Source organism: Dermacentor variabilis, chromosome 8 (genome assembly GCF_050947875.1).
Source record: "Dermacentor variabilis isolate Ectoservices chromosome 8, ASM5094787v1, whole genome shotgun sequence".
NCBI lineage: Eukaryota > Metazoa > Arthropoda > Arachnida > Ixodida > Ixodidae > Dermacentor > Dermacentor variabilis.
In genome coordinates, this window is record NC_134575.1 from 76,179,148 (window position 1) to 76,203,244 (window position 24,097).

The window sequence follows — 24,097 nt, forward strand, 5'->3', positions numbered from 1 at the left end:
CACAGCTTGTAGAAAACGTGCATACATAAGTGTAACGCAGAATCAATCATCTCCTCAAGAATTCGTCTTTCTCAAATGGCTATCCATTTCAAACCAGGGTAAGCACGGGGAAGGCAGTAGATCAAAATTCAAGAAGATGATCAAAACGAGAACAATGTAAAAACGGGAGCCAACGTTTCGACAAGTGGACTTGGCAAAACGTTGGCGCGCGCTTTTACCTTGATCTCGTTTTGCTTATTGTCCATTTAAAAAATCTTTATGATGAATGTGACAATACACCTGATTGATACCGCATCTCGATCAGGTGCTTATCCTTGCCTGCCGTCTAGTGAAGAGTATTATTTTGAAGAGCACCTCGGAAGTGTGAACATGGTGTTTCTTTTTGACACTTAAGGGTGTGTAATAATATCTAGTGCGCTTTCTTCGAGTAGTTCCCACATGAGGGGATGGCATCATTCTGTCATAGTATTGATAAATATGGATATCAGTAGTTTCTGTATGAGGTGATGCTTCTTCATGACACTGTGTAACTGTAACAAATACGAAAAAAAAGAATCGTTTCTGACCTAATAGAGCATCGGGCAGCTGCGCTGGCGTGCAGCGTTAAAATCCCACCGTCGGATTCGGTTCTGTCTGTCTTAAAGAGTGACATTCAAGTTACTCGACAGGAACTCGACCATTGACAAACCGACCTAGGCGAAACAATGGGATGGTTGCCAAACAATGTTCCGCTTTAATAAAAGGTTCCGACATAATCGTTAGAGCAATGGGCTGAGGTGTTTGGGGCCGAGGTTGAAAAACCGTGGCTGGACGTTCTTTCTTTTTCTTTTTTTAATGCTAAGGAGCAAGTTTCTAAGCGAAAACCCACTCAGTGAGAGACCGACCAAGCAGCCTCGGAGGAACGACAGGATGGTACGCATAGAAAGCTTCGCTTTAAAATAAAAAAAAAATAACTACAACGTAATCTGATGGTTGTCGCATTTCGTTACATGGGAACGGGAGACCATATGCGCACGCGTACGTTTCCTGTAAGCCAGAGACGCAGCAATGACATATGCAAGTTCACAGCATTTCATTACCTACTTTACGAAAGTTTTGCTTCACAGATTCTGCATTATCTTTCTGGGAAGAAAATTTGCGAATATTCACGGGGCCACTTCGCTGTTATTTTTTCCATAGGCATTGGCGTCTAGTAAGAAATGTGCACCTGTGCAGAATGTACAATGCAATAAATTTTTCTTTTCTCGCTGTTTTCTTGTTTTTCATTTGTGTTCGCTCGTCCTGCCCATCCAACAATAGCCGGCCTACCCTATATATTACCGCTTGCACAGAAGATGCATTCCATAAATATTATTCGTGGCACTAAGCATACACGGTGCAAGGTTTTCCTGATGAGAAGTACCAGGTGCGTGGTGTTCCTCATGTCTATTGCCCTGAGTTACTTTCTTCGTTCCATATTATTATTCAAAGATTACTCACGACAAGGTCCACATATACAGTTCCTAATCAAAGGAATCTCTAAACGCGGATCTCATAATATATTAGTACAGTATTTTCGGGCTTCTGATATTTGTCTAAATGACATATTTCGGCTAGCCCAATCTTTAGTACATCTCGGTCTGAGCTGCTGGAATTTGGCGGTCGCGGAAGCGAGACGAGATAGATGCATCAGATGCGAAGAGAATTCAGATTCGCCTTTTCTTTATTGGTTTTCAGCCCCAGCCTTCTTCTTTCTCACCTCTGTCGGACTTTTTAATGTCCTTGCCTTGTCACTGTATACCGTGCAACTTAAGACTCGTCTCGCTATAAATCTTCGAAATGCTTGCAAGAATGCCTGTGTTGTCTTGTTCGCAACTTCGAGATGTAGAGCTCGCGTATTAGCATATACAAATATTGTAACAAGCTGTCTTGTAGTGCCTTTCATCGCGTCTTTTATAAGCACCAGATCCGCTAAATCCACACGGAGCAGTTCAAATTGCTGTCGCTCGTTGACTCTGTAAGCAGAAACTGGGGCTGTTTCTTGGTGCAGCAGTTCTGCATCAAATAGTTGGCTATTTAGACATCCATGAAATACATTCTTCCCCAGCTGTCTTCCTTCTATTATCCGGTACTTAGTTCGAAGTTGCGCTAATGTGGCGCTTTTTATTTCCTCCATGATGACTGCATTGGTGAATATGGCGTACGAACAGCTTTGTACCATTCGTGCTATTTTGTAGCACAATAGAATGTCTTTCGTTTTATGTTGATATGTTTTCAAATAGGCTAACTTTGGATCTTATGAGACCTCGCGCGTCTTCAAGGACATTCGTAGCATGAAGAAACATACTTGATGTATTTGTGGGATATGTTCTCGCACGTGTTCTTCCAGATTTATCATTGTCGTCTCTGCATTCTTCCCTTTCTCAAAACTCAGGTCTCCGATGATCCGCCTCTATTTTGGTGTAGGGCAGATGTACATGAGAGCCCAAGCTGTCACTCTGGGTAATCTTATGTATGTGCCATTTCTCCGCATCAATCAATGCCACAGTTAACGTGCATGTATTAGCGTGCATAACTTTCACCCATCTCGGTATCGTCCCCTTCGGATTACTCTGTCGTTTTCTTTTTCACAACAAACCATTTTGGAACGTGCCACCAAGTTATGAATGTATCAAACGCTCGGCGCTCACAATTCTAGTCGTCAAATCAGCTGGGTTTTCTTCAATTTGCAACGCATTTCCAGCCTCACAGTTTGCTTTTCCTTGTATGGTCTTCACTATGTTTTTGGCAAAGATGGCTCGTTTCTTTTTTCCGCGTGAAGAACGTAGAACAACGATCGAGTCTGTCCAATATCTTATGTCATTTCGTTTTCTTATAAATCCACTGATAATTCATTTTGAGAGCAGTGCAGATAGCGTTGCAGCCATAAGCTAGAGTTTTAGCAACGACATTTATTTCATTCGAGCTATCCGTCTTCTTGCGATGAGTAGCTCAGCGTGCTTTTGGTTCTCGTAGGTATTTATCAAGTAGGCTGCTGCCTCGTAGCGTATGGGCTTGCAACGGAAAGTAAATGAAGGTGCCACAGGGAAGCGTACTCAGCCCCTTCCTTTTTAACTGCGTCATGGCTGATTTAACGCGAAGACTGCCATCACAGTTAAAGTTTTCTCTGTATGCAGATGATGTGTGTATTTGGACATCTGGATCTAATGCTCAGCTACTCCAGATGGCATTGCAAGACGGCATAAATATCATCAACCAATTTTTGAGAGAAAGAGGAATGGTACTATCACACGCAAAGACTGCTGTATTGCCCTTCACTCGGAGGCAGTTAAAAAATTTCACTCTTAATCTGGAAGGACACCCTCTAATGATTGTCACGCAGCATCGATTTCTTGGCATAATACTTGATAGGCAGCTATCCTGGGCACCCCACATAAAAAAACTCGAAAACGAGGTCAATGCCACAGTGACTGTACTTCGCAGACTTGCAGGCACATCATGGGGCGGATCAGTCTCGTCCATGCTGACTGTTTACAATGCATTAATACGACAAAAAATTGCATATTCCGCGCCCATCTTACACGGACTTTCCCACACGTCAGAAGAGAGACTTCAAAGACTTTTAGCTAGAGGACTACGCCTATGTCTAGGAGTTCCACGAGCGACTTCGAGTTCTCTTGTAATAGCTGAGGCTCGCCAAACACCATTTCCAGTTATGCGAACTACAGAAACATGCCGGCATTATTTCCGTCTTCAAACCCAGCATAAAAACCACCCATTGGCTCTAGACATAATGAAACGAGATAGAAGTTATGTTCATATCGAAATTCAAAAAAATCTTCACATATTGCCAGGAAATGAATTTTGGAACTCAGAAATTGAATATCCTCCATGGCTGCTTACAGTTCCAAAAATCGAATTGTCAGTAGAAGGAATATTCAGCAAAAGAGACATGTTCATTCAAGCTGCTCAACAACTAGCACTATACCAGATATATATGCGGTATTCAGGATACACACACGTCTATACAGACGGCTCCAGTACAGCAACCTCTTCAACTTCATCATTCATTATACCGCACCTCAACAAACAAGAATCATTTAAGTTATCTCGTGCGACTTCGTCCACAACGGCTGAACTGTTCGCAATCCTATGTGCGGTAAAATTTATATTGTCAGTAACAGAAGCGCAAAATTGGGTAATTTTCAGCGATTCACAGGCGGCTCTAACATCACTCTGCAGCACAAAGGGGAAAACATTCAGCGACGGTATCATATATGAAACACTTAAAAACCTCACAAAGGCAAGGGAAGCGAAACATGCAATAGCATTCCAGTGGATACCAGGGCATTGCAACATTCCTGGCAACACAGCAGCCGATGAAGCAGCACGACAAGCGCACCTGAAAGATGATACGGCTGCGCTCCCAATATCAAAAAATGAATTACGCTGCATGATAAGGACAACGTCTTTCAACATGTCTAGAAACACTTGGTTTGACCAGAATTCTAAGAGCTCTGACTTATATCATATTGATCCATTTATTGAATTCAAATTTTCATTGTCATTAGATAGAACTATGGAAACGCTTATTCATCGATTAAGGCTAGGCACTGCCTACACAAAGCATTTCTTACACAGAATTGGCCGAGCGGAAACCCTCGAATGTGATTGTGGATTTGTAGATGAAGATATATATCACCTCCTTCTAGATTGCCCACATTACGACACACCAAGATGCCGACTTAAATCAGCGCTAAGTAAATTAGACCGCAGACCTTTCAGTTTAAGGAAACTTTTGGGCCCTTAGCCAACAACGGCCTTGCAGAAGAGCGCTTTAAAAGCACTAAAGACTTTTTTTGAAGACAGCGGCATCGTTGGACGTTATTAGTGCTTTCATTGTTCTGTTCATTTGAATGTCACTCTATCTATCCATCTGTTTGGGAATTATGTTATGTTGACTGCTTTGTTGTGACTGTATGTGCTAATATATTTACACGATGTATATACCACCCGCTGACTTGACAATGTGTTATTAGGTGACGGTATCGTTTGTACTTTTGAGACTTTCGACTACATAAGTGTGGAGACATTTGCCATGTATATTGTATTGTATGTACCCGCTGACCCGCTGATTAGAAAATGTGCTATTAGGTGACAGTATCGTATGTACTTTTGAGACTTTCGACTACATAAGTGTGGAGACATGTAGAACCCTCAATGATGTATGACGGAACCACCCCAGAGACTTTCGACTACATAAGTGTGGAGACATGTAGAACCCTCAATGATGTATGACGGAACCACCCAAGAGATAAGGAGTAGCCGGCGCCTTAAATTGCGCGCCAACATCTCCTTATATCATATCAATAAAAAAAAAGGTCCATGTAAGAGGCTGGTTGCCCTCGTTTTTATAAAACCATCTATGTATGCTGAATTGTTGAATAAATTATATCTCTTGAAGACAGTTCCTCCAAGACGTCGCTTCATATCCTAGTGGCAGTGAGTCGTTCTAAGATATTCGCTTCCTTCACATGTTTTGTATTTATCGCTTAGCTGTCACTGAAAGGAGGGACGGCATGTGGATTCTATATTCCTGGTGTAAGCTGTAGCATTTGCTTCTTCATAATTTTACAGCTCGTATCTAGATCTTTTATGGGAAAAACTGAAAGTACACCGTATGTTCATTGAAATTTCATTTGATGCTAAGCCATGAGGCTTCTATGCCTGTTTTTCTCTCTTGTACGGTTATGGCTTGCTGTAATCAATGTTCCTTCGTCTTGAACTTCCTAATTTTCATTAACGCCTCTTAAAAGTATCTTTTGGCTGTTTATAACGCTTTTCGGCTTCTTCTGGTGAGTCGGTTCCAAGTATCACATCTGGAAGTGCGGGAAGGTGCCGCGACCAGGGTTACGGCTACTCCAGTTCCGACAGGCCAGAGTCCACTAGGACGATGGACTCGCCACTGAAAACGGATGAGATGAGGCCCAGGAGCGAACATACGGGACATCGACAGCAATGAGCAGCACGGACACAGAGGGGGCTTAAGCCACGAATGACGTCTAACAGCTAGAATATGTACGCGCTCACCGGTTTCCGCAGTGATTCTAGACGACTAGCGAGTTTATTTTGAAGAAGCGTAGGAAGCTGGAGACGCAAATAACAATCCTAGTGAGCGATGCAGACAAGAAACTGGAACAGAATGAAGATCCTACAGCGATATCGCTGACAACCACCCATAATAAAGGCATTGCAGATGGGCTAAAGAAAATGAACAAGGGGATGGAGCAGTTCATAAAAAACCGAAAGAGCTGACTCAAAGTTTGCAAAAATAATTAAGATTTCAAGGCAAGTGCTCTGCACAGCATAAACGCATACTTTTCTAGGCGAGAAGTGCGGGAAAAATCGAGGGAGCAACCGAACGTTAATGATGAAGGTAGACAACCACAGCAAGCAACAATAGTGAAGCGACCAAAGCTAGAAATAACGAACTTTTTTTTTATTTCTTGATACTGCTACCTTTTACAGCCGTTGAGAACAGCAAAGAGAATTCCCCAAGAAGTCATAAATCAAGTCATAAATAAATCATACGTCGAAATAAATTAATTGAAATGCAAAAATATAAGGCACAAATGCAACAGAAGGATATAATGTAGTACAAAAGATGTGAGGAAACTAGAGTTGAGTTTCAAACATTTGTAGTGGCGTTTGCGATACTGCATCATTATTAATATTATTCCAATATGTTATCGTTCATGGGAAATAGGAATGCTTATAAACGCTAATTCTTGCGTTTATGGGTGTCACTGCAAAATCGTGCCGTTGTCTTGTGCTATGTCCAGAGGAGTGCGATGTAATGTTGGATGTGCTAGAATTGTATGGACCATTGATTAATTCGAAAAAAAAAGAATTTTAAACAACAGATGTGGTTTCTATGGGAGGCAGGAATATTAAGTAGATGAGTGACAGATGAAAGGCGATATGATTTATAAGTAAAGCGTACTGCATTCTTCTGAACTCTCTCGAATTTAGCAGTAACGGCGATAAAACAAGATGGCAGAGATTTTGACGGGAATCTTAAAGAGTTGTAGACAAAAGAGCCTACTTGAACGCAAAAAAAAATTAATGCGCCTACCGTCTATCATAACTAACCAGAAAAGTGGCAGCTGCCATGCATGGAGTACAATTTTCTTGGGGCAACTATTGGAAAGGCATTGATCTACTCTCGCAGCTGTACGGAAAAATTAGGTGCTGGTAGAAATGCACATGGAAACGTTAACTAACTTGAATACAGTAGCAAGCTGCAAGGACTATGACGGTTTAAGAAAACTGTCAGAAAAGTTGCAAGGGCACCTATGGGGATTGGAAACCCTAGGCTTGACGAACGACTCCTATGCATCGATGTCACTTCCGATCCTGAAGAGTTTTGCCAGTGGATACATACGTTACATTCTAGTTCAAATAAAGAGAATTGATCAATAGAGCTTCAACAAAAAATCACGACATGGCTTCAAGTCAAGAAGATACCTTTAAGCGTTTGATAAAATATATAGATGAATTAGATTCCTCAGAAGAATTTTCGACAGAAAGGAAAGAACGCTTCAGCTACAGATCGAGAGTAAGCAATAGACATGAAAGGGTAATTTTCAATGTAATGCCGCAAACTTGTGCATATTTTGTGAGAATAGTACTCACTATGCTGAAGATTGTAGAAAAACGATACCTCATGGAGACAAGAAAACTAAGCTTAAAGTGGCAAATATTTCCACTGTAGTAGAGCCCGCCATACTGCGAAAATATGTATAGCAAGCGTTAGATGCAAAATATGTCTTAAATGGCTTGCAACGGCTATGTGTGGAAGCAAAGGATTGACAGCACTTTGTACAGGAGCTGCTCCTGGTGAAAGTGGCAACAAGAGAAAATGTCTAGTTGCCAGGATCGGTTGTTTTTCCACAAAATACAGTTGCATTAGGACAAGGTAGAAAGCGATCATGCTATTGTCCTGTTCTGTTAGATAGTGGCAGCTAAAGGTCATTCATTTTCAAAAAGCTTGTATGAAAAACGTGGCTGTAAAGTTAGAGAGAGAAAAAGACCTACGATAGACTTGTTCAGAAGCGGTCAAAAAATAGTCATGAATTCGTTTGAAGTTAAACTGAAGAGCGCTAACGGTAGTGAAGACCTGTTATTGGAAGCACAGGAGGCTGATAAATATTCAAAAGAAAGAACGGCGTTACTTCCTATCTCATTAAAAAGTATGAAGTTCATGGAGTCAAGCTGTGTGCAGCTTTTTAAGTAGAAGCACCACCTCCACAGAAGTCGGAATACTTATTGGATCAGACATGTACTGGCAAGTAACGACAGGTGATATCCGAAAACTAGGAGAGGTAGGCAGCCGCAGAAACCTAATCTGCTGGACAGTACAAGGTGGAGCGGGGATATCCGCAACAATGATGGAGATGTCAACCATAACGGTACTTCACGTTAACGTAGGAATTTCTGACAGAGACAAAACAAACACATCGTAGCAGCAAGGTGAAGCAGCATCTGCAACAAAACCACTGACACTTCATGCGCATAGGGAGAAAGCGGATAGTGTCAGCACATGGCAACAGCAACAAGCCAACGTCTGGCACAACACCACGCACACTTCTTTCGCACAAGGAAAAGGCGGAAAGTGTCAGCACATGGCAGCAGCAGGGAGGCAGCGTCTTGCACAAAACCACGCACGTTTTTAAAGCAGAAGGACGAGGCGGCACGTATCGGCACATGTGATTGGAAAGGTGAGGCACCGTCTGCCACAAAACCACGCCCATTTCTAGAGCATAAGAACAAGGCAGAAAATGTCAGCACATGGCAGCAGTAGGGAGGGAGCGTTTGGCACAAAAGATCGCACACTTCTTGTGCATAAGGACAAGGTGAAAAATGTCAGCACATGACAGCAGCAGGGAGGCAGGGTAAAACCATGCACATTCTAGCGCAGAAGGGAAGACGGCAAGTTTCAGCACATGATAACAGCAAGGAGGCAGTGTCTGGCGCCAAGCGACGCATACTTCAAGAGAAGAAGGATAAGATGGCACGTGTCAGCAGTTGGAATCAGCAAGTTCCGGCAGCGTCTACCACAAACCCGCACATACTTGCAGCGCACATGGATATGGCAGCAAGTGTCTAGACAAGGCAGCAGCAATGAGGCAACCTCTGGCACAAAAGCACGTACATTTCTGGAGCAGAAATATAAGGCGTAATGTGTCAGCACATGGCAGGAGCAGGAAGACAGCCTCTTGCACAAAACCATGCACAGTTCTAGCGCAGAAGGAGAGACGGCGAGTGTCCACAATTGGCAACAGCAAGGAGGCAGTGTCTCGCACCAAACCATTTACACTTCTAGAGCAGAAGGACAAAGCGGTGAGTATCAGCACATAGGATCAGAAAGGTGACATAGCGGCTGCCACAAAGCCACACATTTCTAGCACACAAAGACAAGGGAGCAACAGTCGGGACAAGGAATTAGCAAGGAGGTAGCTTCTAGCACAAGACCGAGCGCGCTTTTTGCGCAGAAGGACAAGGCGGGAAGTGCCAGCACATAGCAGCACCAGGGAGGCACCGTCTGCCACATAACCACGTACATTTCTAGCGCTCAAGGACAAGTCGTCAAATGTCAGAACATTTCAGCAGTGCGGATGCAGCGTCGGGTTAAAACCCTCGTGCACATCTAGCGCAGGAGGACAAGGCGACACGTGCCAACACGTGGGAGTAGGTAGGTGAGGCAGCGTCTGCCACAAAACCACACACACTTCTAAGAAAGAAGAAGAAGGCGACAAGTGTTAGCGCATGGCAGAAGCAAGTAGGCAGTGTCTACACAAAGCTACGCATACTTTTAGCGCGGAAGGACAAGGCCGAACGTGCCATGACATGGAAGTAGCAAGGTGAGGCCGTGTCTACAGCAAAACCACAAAGTTCTAGCACAGGACAAGGTGGGAAATACCATTACCTGGCAGCAGCAAGGAGTCAGCGTCTGCTTCAAAACTACACAGACTTCTAGCGCAGAAGGGTAGATTGCAACTGACAGCAAATGGCAGAAGCATGAAGAGGCAGCGTCTGGCACAAACCCACGCACACTTCTAGCGCTCAAGGACAAGGCAGCACGTGCTAGCAGCCAGGAGAGCTAGAATTTGGCACGAAATCACGCTCAGTTGTAGCACAGAAGCACAGGTCGACATGTGTCAGCACATGGTCGCAGCAAAAAAGGGGCTGCCTATGGCATGAAACCACGCATACTGCTAGAACAGAAGAACAAGGTGGTACGTGCCAGCACATGGCGGCCGCATGGTGAGGCAGCGTATGTTACAAATTCCTGCCAGTAGCAGCACAATGATATTGCCACCTGGTGTTTTGAGCCAGCGTTGCGTGCCCAGCAAAGACGGTGATTGAAGACGACGAAAACAAAGATCTCGCGCCAGCTGGAGAACCATCCTTTTGTGTCTGACATTTTCGTGTCTGGCTGCTGATACTGCTGCTTACTCTCGCCTCAGCGCGTGACAAACTGGTGGAGGTGCTGGTTAATCTAATCTATGCACCAAACCCCTCCGGGCAGCAGGAGCTCCAGCCTCGTACCAGTGGTTTCGCCTGTACACCGCGCCAGCAGAAGGATCCGTGGACAAGCCCCTGAGTTTGGACTCCTCCCAGAGAAAATGGCAGCTCCGACCACCCCAACCGGTATGGAAGGCACAACGCTACTATATCCGCGAACGCCGAATCCCTTCCACGGCGCCATACATGAGGACGTTGAAGGTTGGCTGGGGCACTATGAACGTGTTGCCGCGTTCGACAAGTGGGATGACGCAGACAAACTGAAAAACGTATATTTCAGCCTTAACGATGGTGCACGTGTTTCGTATGAGAACCGTGCAGATGCCCTAAATTCTTGTGCAGAATTGTGCATGACGCGTCTCTTTCGACGAGCGGACCCCAGCATGTCGGAAGAAAAGCAGGTGTGGTATCTGATGCGCGGAGTGAAAGAGCAGCTGTTCGGGGGTCTCGTGCGCAGTCCTCACAAGACTGTGTTAGAATTTCTTTCCGAGGCCATCACCATTGAGCAGACTCTTCGCCAGCGGACACCATCATACGAACGCCAAGTGAACACTGCCTCACCTACGGACTTCTTCGGAGCTCTCGGGGGTCACGTCAATTTCTTTCGAGAGCTCATTCGTTCCGTGATCCGCGAAGAACTCCACAACCTGCCGGTACCTTCACAGGCGACGCTCAGCTCCTTGTCCAACGTTTTCCGTGACCAAGTCCAGCATGCGCTAAGAGAACCACCCTTCGACACAGAAGTTCGACCGCTAAGAACTGACAGCCCCCGTATGCCCTATTCGCAAGCCTTGAGGCAACCTGCCCCACCTCCCTCCCCGCTTCGCGCCGCGCGCCCGGCCATGCTAGAGCCCGTCCAAGCTGCCTCATGTTACCAGGACCCCCGACAGGCCCCAAGGAAATCAGACGTGTGGCTGGTACCTGATCGCCGTCCCCTTTGTTTTCACTGTGGCGAAGCTGGGCATGTCTACCGACAGTGCTCCTATCGAGAGCTCGGACTACGCGGATTCTCAGCGAATTCGCCGCGACCTGGGTTCGGCCAGCGTCTTCCTGAAATTGAAGAGTCCGTTGCCCAGCAGCGCGGATCTCCATCAGGTCGACAACAGCCACGCTCCCCTTCGCCGCGGCGGTTTTCTCCGACTCGCCGTACGTATTCAAGCGTGGTGCAGGGTCGGTCGCCCAGCCCAGGACAGGAAAATTGACCACAGCGAACTTTGGGGGCGAGGCCGCTCAGTCTGGACGTGCTCAAGGACCCCTACTGACGCGTACGCGGACCGACGATACACCGACGACGACAGTACCTGCTGATTACGGAAGAAGAATTTCTTTGGACATTCCTGTACTGCTCGACGGACGTGGATTGACTGTTTTAGTGGACACTGGAGCGGATTATTCTATAATCAGCGAAAAACTGGCCACCCTTCTGAAGAAAGGGACCACGCCTTGGAATCAAACGCCAGTTCGTTCAGCTGGCGGGCACATCGTCACACCACTCGGCATGTGCAGGTCACAAATACAGATTCGCGGCTCTACGTTTGTTGCCAGTTTGAGCATTCTCCCTCAGTGCTCTCGAGACCTAATCATCGGCATGGACTTTCTCAGGCAGCACGGAGCTCTCATCAACATTCGACAACGCCTCGTCACTTTCCCGACAAAGAGCGCCACAGCGATGACCAACACCATCCACCCTCGAGCATCTCTTCGTGTCATCGATGACGCTGTCACGTTACCACCGCGTGCAAGTGTCGTGGTTCAAGTGGCATGTGACAGGCTCATACACGGTGAAGCGGTCGCAGAAAGCAATCGCTCTCTCCTGCTTTCTCATGGAATTTGCGTAGCAAGAAGCCTTGTCGATCTCCACGATGGCCACTGTGAGGTCCTTGTCACCAACTTCAGCTACGAAAACCGGCACCTTTGCCCCGGTACTGTCACCGCCTACGCCGACCCGATCGCCGATGTCACTGAGTGTTTTGTTTCCAAGGCAATCGGCACTGCTGAAGCACCTCTACGCAACGTCGACATTAGTCCAACGCTTCCTGAAAAGAACAGACAACCCCTGCGCGAGTTGTTGCTTGAGTTCCACTCTTTCTTCGCACGGTCGTCGAAGATACGTCAAACATCGATTACGAAACACCGTATCATCACCTATGACGACGTGCCCCCCATACGGCAACAGCCTTATCGTGTTTCCCCGACCGAGTGACATGCGATTCAAACGCAGGTAAAGGAAATGCCTTCATGCAGTCCCTGGTCATCGCCAGTCATTCTTGTTAAAAAGAAATATGGCACGCTTCGATTTTGTGTTGACTACCGGAAGCTAAACAACGTCACAAAGAAAGACGTGTACCCGTTGCCTCGTGTCGACGATTCTCTGGACAGACTAAGGCACGCGAAGTATTTCTCCTCTATCGATCTGAAAAGTGGCTTCTGGCAAATTGAAGTCGATGAGCGTGACCGCGATAAAACTGCTTTCGTAACTCCGGACGGCCTTTACGTATTTAGAGTACTCCCTTTCGGCCTCTGTTTCGCTCCAGCCACATTCCAGCGAATGATGGATACCGTTCTCGCTGACCTCAAATGAAAAATCTGCCTCGTCTATCTCGATGATGTCGTTGTCTTTTCGGAAACTTTTGACGAGCACCTTCGACGCCTTCGGAATGCACTCGAAGGAATTCGATCGGCCGACCTTACACTCAAGCCAGAGAAATGCCATTTCGGTTACGAGGAACTGAAGTTTCTTGGTCACGTCGAAAGCGCTGCAGGTGTTCGGCCGGATCCCGAGAAGACTGCTGCCGTAGCAGCTTTTCCCGCTCCAACCGATAAGAAAAGTGTCCGACGATTTTTGGGCTTGTGTGCATATTATCGACGCTTCATAGAAAACTTTTCGAAGATTGCAGATCCGCTATTTCGCCTTACGCGTGACGACACGCCATTCCTCTGGACTGATAAACAACAGACTGCCTTTGCGAAGCTACAACGTCGATTGTCTTCTCCTCCCGTGCTCGGTCATTTTGATGAGGATGCTGACACAGAAGTACGCACTGACGCCAGCAATATCGCTCTCGGAGCTATCCTGGTGCAACGGCAAGACGGGACTGAACGAGTTATCGCCTACGCGAGCCGCACTCTGTCACGCACAGAGTCCAATTATTCCACCACAGAGAAGGAGTGCCTCGCGGTTATTTGGGCTACCACAAAGTTTTGGCCGTATCTCTACGGGCGTCCATTTAAAGTTGTGACCGACCCCTTCTGGACAATTGGCACGTTGGAGTCCGAGACTCCAGGAATTTAACATCACCATCGTGTACAAGTCAGGCAGAAAACATGAAGATGCTGACACGTTATCACGAGCACCTGTTGAATCTCGGAATCCTGACGAGGAAGACGACAGCGCCTTTCTGGGAGCCCTCAGCGGGCCGGATCTGCTCGCTAAACAGCGATCGGACGCTGAGTTAAGATCCATCATCGATCACTTAGAAGGCGGCATCGCGTCCATTCCTCGCCCTATTTCGCGACAGTTGTCGTCATTTTGCCTACGAGGGGGCATCTTATACAAAAGAAACACAGGTGCCGGCGACAAACCACATCTTCTAGTAGTACCTCAAGCCTTTCGCGACGACTTCCTATTAGCCTGCCACGACGAGCCGACATCTGGTCACTTGGGCTACTCAAGGACTCTGGACAGGGTACGGCTACTGTACTACTGGCCTAGACTGACTGCTTGTGTCAAACGCTACGTGAACGGATGCCGCGAATGCCAGCGCCACAAGTCACCACCCTTCGAGCCTGCAGGCCTTCTACAACCCATCGACCCTCCGCGTACGCCGTTTCATCAAGTTGGAATGGACCTTCTTGGACTATTTCCCTTGTTTTCCTCCGGCAATAAGTGGATCATTGTCGCAACTGACTACTTGACGCGTTACGCTGAGACGAAGGCACTACCACGCGGGACAGCATCTGAAGTTGCCCAGTTTTTTATGCATCACATTGTGCTTCGGCATGGCGCACCATCATTCATCATCCCTGACCGAGGGGCGGCATTTACGGCGAACCTTCAGGACGACATCTTCAAGCTGAGTTACACGAGTCATCGAAAGGCCACTGCATACCACGCTCAGACTAACGGCTTGACAGAAAGACTAAACAAAACACTGGCAGACATGATCGCTATGTACGTGGATGTGCAGCACAAAACGTGGGACGAAATCCTACCGTACGTAACGTTTGCGTACAACACTGCCACGCAGGAAGCTACACGCTTCACGCCATTCCGCCTCGTTTATGGTCGAGATGCCCAAACTATGCTAGACGTCATGATCCCGTATAAAGGTACCAACCAGCTCGACCAGTTAGCTCCTGACGTCGAGGAGTACATTCAGCGCGGCGAGGAAGCGCGTCAACTGGCCCGTGTGCACATAAGACAGCAGCAGTGTACAGATGCAATAAGGTACAATCTTCACCATCGACAAGTTACCTATGAGCCTGGTGACCAAGTTTGGGTTTGGACACCCATTAGACGGCGAGGCCTCAGCGAGAAACTCCTGAGCAAGTACTTCGCACCATACACAGTACTAAGGCGTGTAAGCGACGTGAACTATGAAGTGATTCCGGACAGAGAACTGCCATAGCCCAAGCGTCGTTTACCACGCGCAGAGACTGTAGATATCGTCCGCCTCAAGCCGTATTTCACACGGTGAAGTGTACTAGTGAAACAACCATTCTTTTTTGCTGTCGTCGCGTCGTCCTCCAAAGAACTGCGACGCGTTTTTTTTTTGTTCCCGACCAAAGAACACATTTTTCCGTGTGCATTTCCGTATGTGTGCTAGCGCGTTTCCTTTCTTTTTTGTCTGACTTAACTTGTGTAGTTACCATGTACACTATCAATCATGTGATAGAAGAATGTGCGGAATATAACCAACCTTTATATATAGCTTTCATTGATTACGAGAAAGCGTTTGATTCAGTTGAAACCTCAGCACTCATGGAAGCATTGCGCAATCAGGGTGTAGACGAGCCGTATGTAAAACTACTGAAAGATATCTATAGCGGCTCCACAGCCACCGTAGTCCTCCATAAAGAAAGCAACAAAATCCCAATAAAGAAAGGCGTCAGGCAGGGAGATACAATCTCTCAGATGCTATTCACAGCGTGTTTACAGGAGGTATTCAGAGACCTTGATTGGGAAGAATTGGGGATAAGAGTTAATGGAGAATACCTTAGTAACTTGCGATTCGCTAATGATATTGCCTTGCTTAGTAACTCAGGGGACCAACTGCAATGCATGCTCACTGACCTGGAGAGGCAAAGCCGAAGGGTGGGTCTAAAAATTAATCTGCAGAAAACTAAAGTAATGTTTAACAGTCTCGGAAGAGAACAGCAGTTTACGATAGGTAGTGAGGCACTGGATGTGGTAAGGGAATACATCTACTTAGGACAGGTAGTGACTGCGGATCCGGATCATGAAACTGAAATAATCAGAAGAATAAGAATGGGCTGGGGTGCGTTTGGCAGGCATTCTCAGATCATGAACAGCAGATTGCCATTATCCCTCAAGAGAAAAGTATATAACAGCTGTGTCTTACCAGCACTCACGTACGGGGCAGAAACCTGGAGGCTTACGAAAAGGGTTCTACTTAAATTGAGGACGACGCAACGAGCTATGGAAATAAGAATGATAGGTGTAACGTTAAGGGATAAGAAAAGGGCAGATTGGGTGAGGGAACAAACGCGAGTTAATGATATCTTAGTTGAAATCAAGAAAAATAAATGGGCGTGGGCAGGACACCTAATGAGGAGAGAAGATAACCGATGGTCATTAAGAGTTACGGAATGGATTCCAAGGGAAGGGAAGCGTAGCAGAGGGTGGCAGGAAGTTAGGTGGGCGGATAGGATTAAGAAGTTTGCAGGGACAACATGGCCACAATTAGTACATGACCGGGGTAGTTGGAGAAGTATGGGAGAGGCCTTTGCCCTGCAATGGGCATAACCAGGCTGATGATGATGATGATGATGATGATGATGATGATGATGATGATGATGATGATGATGATGATGATGATGATGATGATGATGTACGTTTTGTGTTTGAGCATCGAGTCGATGCTCCATTGGGAGGGGGAATAATGCCACCTGGTGTTTAGAGCCAGCGTTGCGTGCCCAGCAAAAACGGCGATTGAAGACAACGAAGACAAAGATCTCGCGCCAGCTGGAGAACCATGCTTTTGTGTCTTACATTTTCGTGTCTGGCTGCTGATACTGCTGCTTACTCTCGCCTTAGTGCGTGACAATATGTAGCACAGAAACACATGGGAGCAGCGGGTATATACATGTGTCATCAAATACTACCCTAAATACTGTGAAAGCATAGCGTGGAAGGCGACGTTTATAATAAATGGGTCTTTCTATGTGCTCTAGGTGCCGCTTGTCAGCAACAGAAAGTATAGGAATTTGTCATGCATTTGCACTTTCACCGCAAATATTGTGGCCGCATAGGCCGAAGTGTTACCAAATACGATCCTGGGCTGCTGGAGGCATGCGGGCGCTCGCCGCCGCCGCTGTCGTGGTCGTCGTTGTCCGAGCAGAACTGGCTCGCAGACGGCTCATCGCTGCTAAGGTACAGATGGTGCAGTGCTGCATATGCTGCCACAATTGTTCCTGCTTTTTAGAACGATAGCTATACTACTCCAGGTACAAACCTAGCCAACGCCTGGTTCCGTAAATCTGATCTTCAAGCTCAGCTCTGGTCAGACTGGGACTACGGTTGCCAGTACCGACGGCTGCTGCGTACGCCGCGTGGGCGCCATATCTTTAATGTGATCGGCGATGTGGATAAAGTGCGCGGTCAAACGAGCCTCATCTTCAAAGCGTTCTGCGATGTGTACAAAATGCGCCTAGTGCTGGCAGCTTTGTAAGCGCTCTGCTTTCCACGGTTAGCTTGCATTGAAGGCAGACGCCGCATGAATGTCAATTCGCTCGCTGCTGCTGCCGCGCCGAGCAGCGTCTGTGTGTACTTTTAAGGTGCAACTGTAGATCCGGTAGTTGGTGAGAGCATCGATTAACGCCTCTCTTTTTCCGAAAGCAAGCGAAACCGAGCTATCTCGCAAGAAAAAAAAAACTTGGTTTAACCGCGTTCAAGCACGGCAAGTTTTGGAGCGCGGTAATGCAATGCTCGTAGACACTGCAGGAATTGGAACCGACTCTTCAAGACGCTAATGCAGCGCTCTATCACTGACCTTGTTGAAGCATGGGCGCCGGTATAATGCCCCCTCCCCCTGTGTCCCCCTGGGGTATAACGCCCTTCCTCTGGCTGAGTGGCGGGCACAGGCGTCATGAGCCCTGGCTCAAGTGGGTAAGTGCTGTCGCCTGCACACACACAAATGGCATGTAACACAATACAGGTTAACACGCACAGCCACCGCGCATTCTTTCGTTCTCGTAGCGATTTTTCTTACTGCACACCCAGCAGGTACTCCGCTTCTCCAAAGACAATGCGGGCGGTCATGAAGCGCCATGGAAGCGGCGCGTTTAGGCTCCCGTGAGCGTTCTGTCATTAGCCAGCGAAGCGGGGCTCAATGTGGATGACTCGCATGTAGAGTCGCACACCTGGGAAAGTCTTTATAGTAAAAGTGATGGTGATGCCCATGGCTGTGAATCAATTGTTGCTTCGTTATCAGATTAGTTTATCTTAAAGCTAACCACCATTCTACTGAGAGCGAATAGACCTTGCGGCATCAGTACGCTACCTTCTGCAATAAGGGAGCTTCTGGGAGACAATTTCAATGAATGTGTTGTCAACACACAAAATAATACCGCCGTGGTTGCGGTGCTGCAAGAAACCTTGCTTGTTGACGGTTCGACCATTTACGGTGCGTGGAAAGGCCACCCATAGGCGCGACTTCCCATTGAACACCAATGGCCTGTGCGACTTTTTCAGATGCGCCTGCTCACAGACGGCTGAGACAAGTAAATTGTCGCCTCGCTGCCCACTGATGACTTAAAGCTGCCTTAAGCAAAGAACCTGTGCGCAAAGAACTTGCTCCTAAATGCTCAAGTCCCGAAGTCCAGGCGCTTCAGCATGTGTACAAGCTCACTGCAAAACTGCCGAACAGAACTGTTCGTCATGCGGGAATGCCGTCGAAAAGGTTCTCCTGTTATGGCTAAAGGGTCGATGCTGGGGCGGGCATGTCGTTTCCGCCAGTGTGCGCGGAATCACGGGAGATGCGTGGTGTTCGTGGTGTTCGTGGTGCGTGTTCGTGGTGCCGCTATCGAGTTCTGTAAGACACTGTAACCGAAAACTGGCGCTTAGAAAGCGCAACACGATCCACTAGCCAATGAACACTCTACAAATTTTCCTGCTCAAATCTAAGTGCAAACTGCCTTCAAAAAGTACTATTAAGTGCCATCTTCACCACCAACCGACAGCGAAAAGGTGCATGTGTTTATTCCAAATGTGTCGGGAGCACCGAACACCGTGACGTAAAATTGAGGCAGACGGGAAATACTGGACAGCCCTATTCATTTTGCGGTCTTGGTATAACAGCCTTTAGATGCGATTCTGATGACCGAGACAATTGAATCACTGAAAGTGATCGTAGTAGAATATGTCCTCAGGATGGACTCCAGATTTACTGATGACGTGGCTCAATAACAGAAGCTCATCGTAAGGGGACCGACACTTTCCCAGCTTCAGATTTAGCTCTGATCGCTAGATGGCCTCTAGCACTGTGCGAAACTGCCTGAGGTGGTCGTGGATATTCCCGGCAAAGACAACCACGTCGATAGAGCAGACGAGACAAGTCTGCCACTTGTAGCTGGCTAACACCGTCTGCATAACGCGCTGGAACGCTGCAGCAGGTGCGAGCACAGTATGAATGGACTCATCTTGAACTCTTATAGGTAGGCCGTCCGACGTCTACAATCTTGCGGTATCGCGATCCTTTTTGTCGACATCTATTTGCCAGTAGACATTCTTTAGATTCATAGAAGAGAAATACTTAGCGTTGGAGAGCCAGTCCAATGCGTCGTCTATCCGTGGGAGCGGCTATACGTTCTTCTTTTGAATATTATTTAGCTAACAATTTTCCACGAGGAAAACGCAGGATTCCTTCATTTTCTTCACCAAGACTAGAAGAGGTGCCTACGGGCTCGGTGGCGACTCGATGATTTCGGCTCGTAGCATTGCATGGGCTTGTTGCTTTATGATTTCTCGTTCCCGCATTGAAAATTCGTATGGGCTTTAACGTAGGGGTCGAGCGCATTCTTCGGTTATTATGTGATGCTAAGAAGCTGCTGTTTGTCGAATCCTAGATGACATCGACCAATAAGCAGTCTTTGTATTATCGAATAAAAGCTTTGAGCCGTTTCTGCTTACTCCCGGGAAACTCGGATTGAAGTCGAAGGCTGGTTCGGGTACTAATCTCGTCGAGGTAGATGCGGCAGACTCCGAGAGGACAAACGCATGGCTGATTTCCAGAATTTCGTCAACGCAAGCGATCGTCCTTCCCTTGCTGAGGCGTCTCTGTATTCTTGGCGGAACTTTGTGAGCCTTACTTTCGTTTTTTCCTAAATGCAGTCGCGCGATTCCTCTAGCGGCGCAAACTTCGTGATCTAGCAGAAGATATTGGTGGTCCTCGATCACGCCTTCTATGTCTGCCGGTGTTCTTGGTTCGGAAGAAAATAATGATACTCGCGCAAGACAGGACGTTGACTTGGTCTTCGAGCACACTCATGGCGTGGAGACTCAGAATTCTCCGGCGGCATCGCTTAGGTTTCAGATACCAGTAAAAACTTGCACTCCAGGTGTACGATCACACCATGTTGGTTCAAAAAGTACATACTGAGAATAGCGTCTTACAAGCACTATTGGAGGATAACAAAGATCGCAGGGTAAGCTTGAGCAGTAATTCTTGCTCCACAGATTTCAATTGGTGTTATCAGCTGTCCTTCAGATGTCCGTATTTGAAGGCTTTCGCATGCAGTTTTTCTTAAACTTTCAACTGGGCAGCGAAGGGTCCACTCATGACGGAGTAGTCGGCTCCTGTATCCGGAAAAGCGGTGACTGCGTGACCTTCGAGAAGTACGTCGTAGTTGGTGGTTTTCGGTCTTGCATTACCCTTAGGCCACGGCGTCGGTTGACGGCTGCGTCTTCTTGTCCCAGTGACAATACGTTGGGTCGTCAGGTCTAGTTTAGGCGGCGCTTTTTTGGCTTCGAGGCTTAATTCGTGTCGCGTCATGTTGTAGCTACATCGTCGAGATCGTCTTTTCGCCATACTCGTCAGCGGCGGAGTATCTTCGAAATTTCGACGAACAGCAACTCTACCTCCATCTATTTCTGCTTTCCAGGTACGGCGGCTTTATGGATAGGTGAAAGGAACGGCCAGTGTACGGCAGACGCTATGGGGGTAGGCAGCATCCAGGTTAGGGCGGACGGGAAGGACGTCGGTGTCTTCAGTGACTGGCTGAGACGTAGCCCACGATGCCAAGAGGTCGTCAGCGTAGCTGTGAGTTCGACGCCTTTATGGGGAACCCTAGTATTCCCATTTCAAGGTACAGGTACTAGGGGTAGATGTGGCCTGCTTCTCCACAGTGGTAGCAGATCGGGTGGTGTTTGAGGCCGCGCCAAACGTCACTCTTCCTTGAAAGGATGTGCAGGGCGACGGGTTGGCGTGCTCGCGGCGGCGGCGCTGGATGACGGATCGGTGTTACGGGCTCTGGCGTGGGCGTAGAGGGGTAACATGGTGGTCGGCTACCCAGGCGTAGCTCATAGTTTCTGGTTGAGGATGTCGTGGGTGAGCAACTCGCACTGATAGCTAGGCCTCTTGGCAGACCATGCCAGCAAGTGAATCAATCTGGGGCCTAATCGCGGGGAATGTCTTTAGTAGTTCTTTGCGCACAGCTTGGAATATTGTCACCCGCTGGTCGTCGGAGCAGATGCTTTGTACTTCAGCAGAGTATGCGATCTAGCGGTGATTAAATTGTCTAGTACACATTTCCGGCGTCCCCTAAGTTGTCATGGCCTCTGACTCAAGCTCTTCTACGGTTGTCGGTGGGTTGCGCATCAATCCGGCGAAGGATTCTTGTTTTATACTGTACATAAGATACGTACTTTCTTTTCCTGAGACATTTCCGTGTCTGCGTAATGCAAACGGCAAGTCCTCTATTACTTGAATACAGCGACGTTCCAATTAGCAAGCTGCACTCGGGGTTACAGTAGATGTTCCGCCCTTTCTCTTTTGAAAATGCTTGTTATAGACGCCAGGAACTCGCTACAGAACATATGACTTGTCGCTAACGAGGACTCGATTTTCGAACCATGTTCTGGCTGTGGTTTTCCAATGAAAGAAAACGTGACGCAGCTTGTCTTCAGGGTTCCACTTGTGGGTTGACACTCTCTCAAACGCATCGAGCGAGGTCTCCGAGTCTTCAATTGAAGCTCCATGGAAGAGTGGTGGCTCACTGGGCTCTTGAAGCGTGACGGTTGATGGCGACACTGGTGATGTCATCATTGTTGCTGACTTGGCGTTGGTCTTTATCGTCTGCTCGGGTAGAAGTCCATGCTCCGAAGGCAAGTATTGTAATCTGCGGTTTGTTCCAAGGTCCGGAGTGGCGTTGAGCTGCCTTTGTGGTTCGTGCTTGGATCGTGGCTTTGCGGAGGCATCCGGCACATCAATGAACAAGCACCTCAACAAGATGTCACGTTGTAGTGACGGTGAAGAAAACACTAGCAAAATTGTGAATTAAGAAAGAACTCCTTATTTTGCAACCTGAGCCCGCAAAAACAAGTGACACTAGAAGCACGATAGCGGCGAGTCCAGTCGGCGATCGTGGAAATTTTATCAGCGGGTGAAGCTCGTCGGCTTTTATACGTCACTACTCGATGGTTCGCGCGTGATTACTGGTGCACATTTGCCTTCACGAAAGTATTACCCAATCCGCGTCGCGCATACAACCAATGTACGCAAGGTTCGGTGACAACAGACTAGGGACAGAACCATTCATACCATTTGTGAAACTTCCGTTACATACAAGTGCATCCTAGGCGGATTTGCTAGTCGGTGAAAATGCGGTCACTCGAAAAAGAATAAATAAGTAAACATGTCGATATGCTACTGCGACTTAAACGAAAATTGTCAACATAAAAAATGATGATCTAAAAAAGTAAAGAATCCGGTATCCATTTTTTTCTTATTGAATGTTTCTTTCGAATACAATACCAAGAAACATCACGAATTCATCCAAGGGAAGAGTGATTGTGTTCGAACAAAGATAGAAAATGTAAATGCAATAAGCATTGCAACCTAATGTAGTGGCTGAGACCACGCACGTTTGCTCCAAAAAAGAATGCAATTTATTTGGGCTCTACTTCATCAAGGATACTTCGTCTAATACAGGAAGCAAGCTTCCGAAAGGAATAGTCAGCTAGGAATATCGAATTGTAGTTCAGTTCTCTATTAGCGGGCGCTTAAGGTAGTTAACAGTCAGTGGGAAAGCGCGTGATTTATTCCCAGCAAATATTTATTGTGTATTTAGTGCACTTCAGTACCACAAAAAAGTAAACGAACCGATGATTCCCCCTTAGTCAGAACTTGTCGAGGCTCTCCAGTGAGAAGCTTCCGTATCCTACTGTGAGCTGCCCTCTGCTACACTGCCACAACTACCAATATTTGCTTGGTACATGACAAACGACTCCACAAAGCAATGCTTGAAGTCATCGACGAGACAAGCCTTACAGTACCGATAGAATAAATTACAAACAATATTCCTATTTGAAAGGCTTTAATTTTGGCAAAATATTTATTATACCGTTTCAGGTTTGGTTTACAACCGGGAAAGCAGACGATGATCTTGCTGGTCTTGACACTTATCCTTACGACACAACATTCATTATCAGAAATTCCTGCGCTGACATTTAAGGATGGTAAGTTCGATATCTACGTTGTCCTAATGGCTTTGAAAACACAATTTTTTCATCGAGTATGACAATCTATCTTTTTTGAGTTTAGTTGGTTGTTGGTGGTTTAGTATGCGGTTCCACACGCTGGAGGCACTTCGACTAAATGAAATTCTCCATTTGTGCTTACACTACTACAGAGAACTGAATTTCTATTTATTATAGTGACTTGGATAAAACTCACGCATATAGAGCGAAGGAAGAAATATCTCCATCGCATTAAGTATAGCTACTGCGCCGTTTTTCGCTGCTAATTGAGTTCAGTCAGAATTTCTGTCTGATTCGAGTCGCCAGTTTTTATATTCGAAATGTCGCAGTAACACACAGAGGCTTCCCAGGGCCATTGTAGCGATATGAGGCCCGATGCGAACAAATTTGAGTGACTGTGCTTGAAGAAGACGCATCGTTACCTAAATATAAATTGGCCTCCACTACTCAATTTTTCGTTACTGCCTTCCTCTAGAATCGTGCAGTCATCCCTCTGCCCCTATTGCGCCACTCCTGGGGAGAAGAGAATAAAGGCGGCGGCCAGATCTGCAATTCAGCTGTGGGTGCTAATAATATAATGAACAAAATAGGCGA

At 46.9% G+C, this 24,097-nt stretch overlaps 1 protein-coding gene across 1 annotated transcript in view; it reads left to right on the top strand.

Annotated features, from left to right (window-relative positions):
- The first annotated feature begins 1,362 nt into the window (after positions 1-1,362).
- The window catches only part of LOC142591117 (uncharacterized), a 50,985-nt gene continuing 28,250 nt past the window's right edge, over positions 1,363-24,097 (top strand). Inside the window, exons 1-2 of the mRNA XM_075703501.1 lie at positions 1,363-1,405; positions 23,376-23,482. Coding sequence (XP_075559616.1) covers positions 1,392-1,405; positions 23,376-23,482 — 121 coding nt within the window. The 5' untranslated portion in view covers positions 1,363-1,391. The remainder of the gene's footprint in view (positions 1,406-23,375; positions 23,483-24,097) is intronic.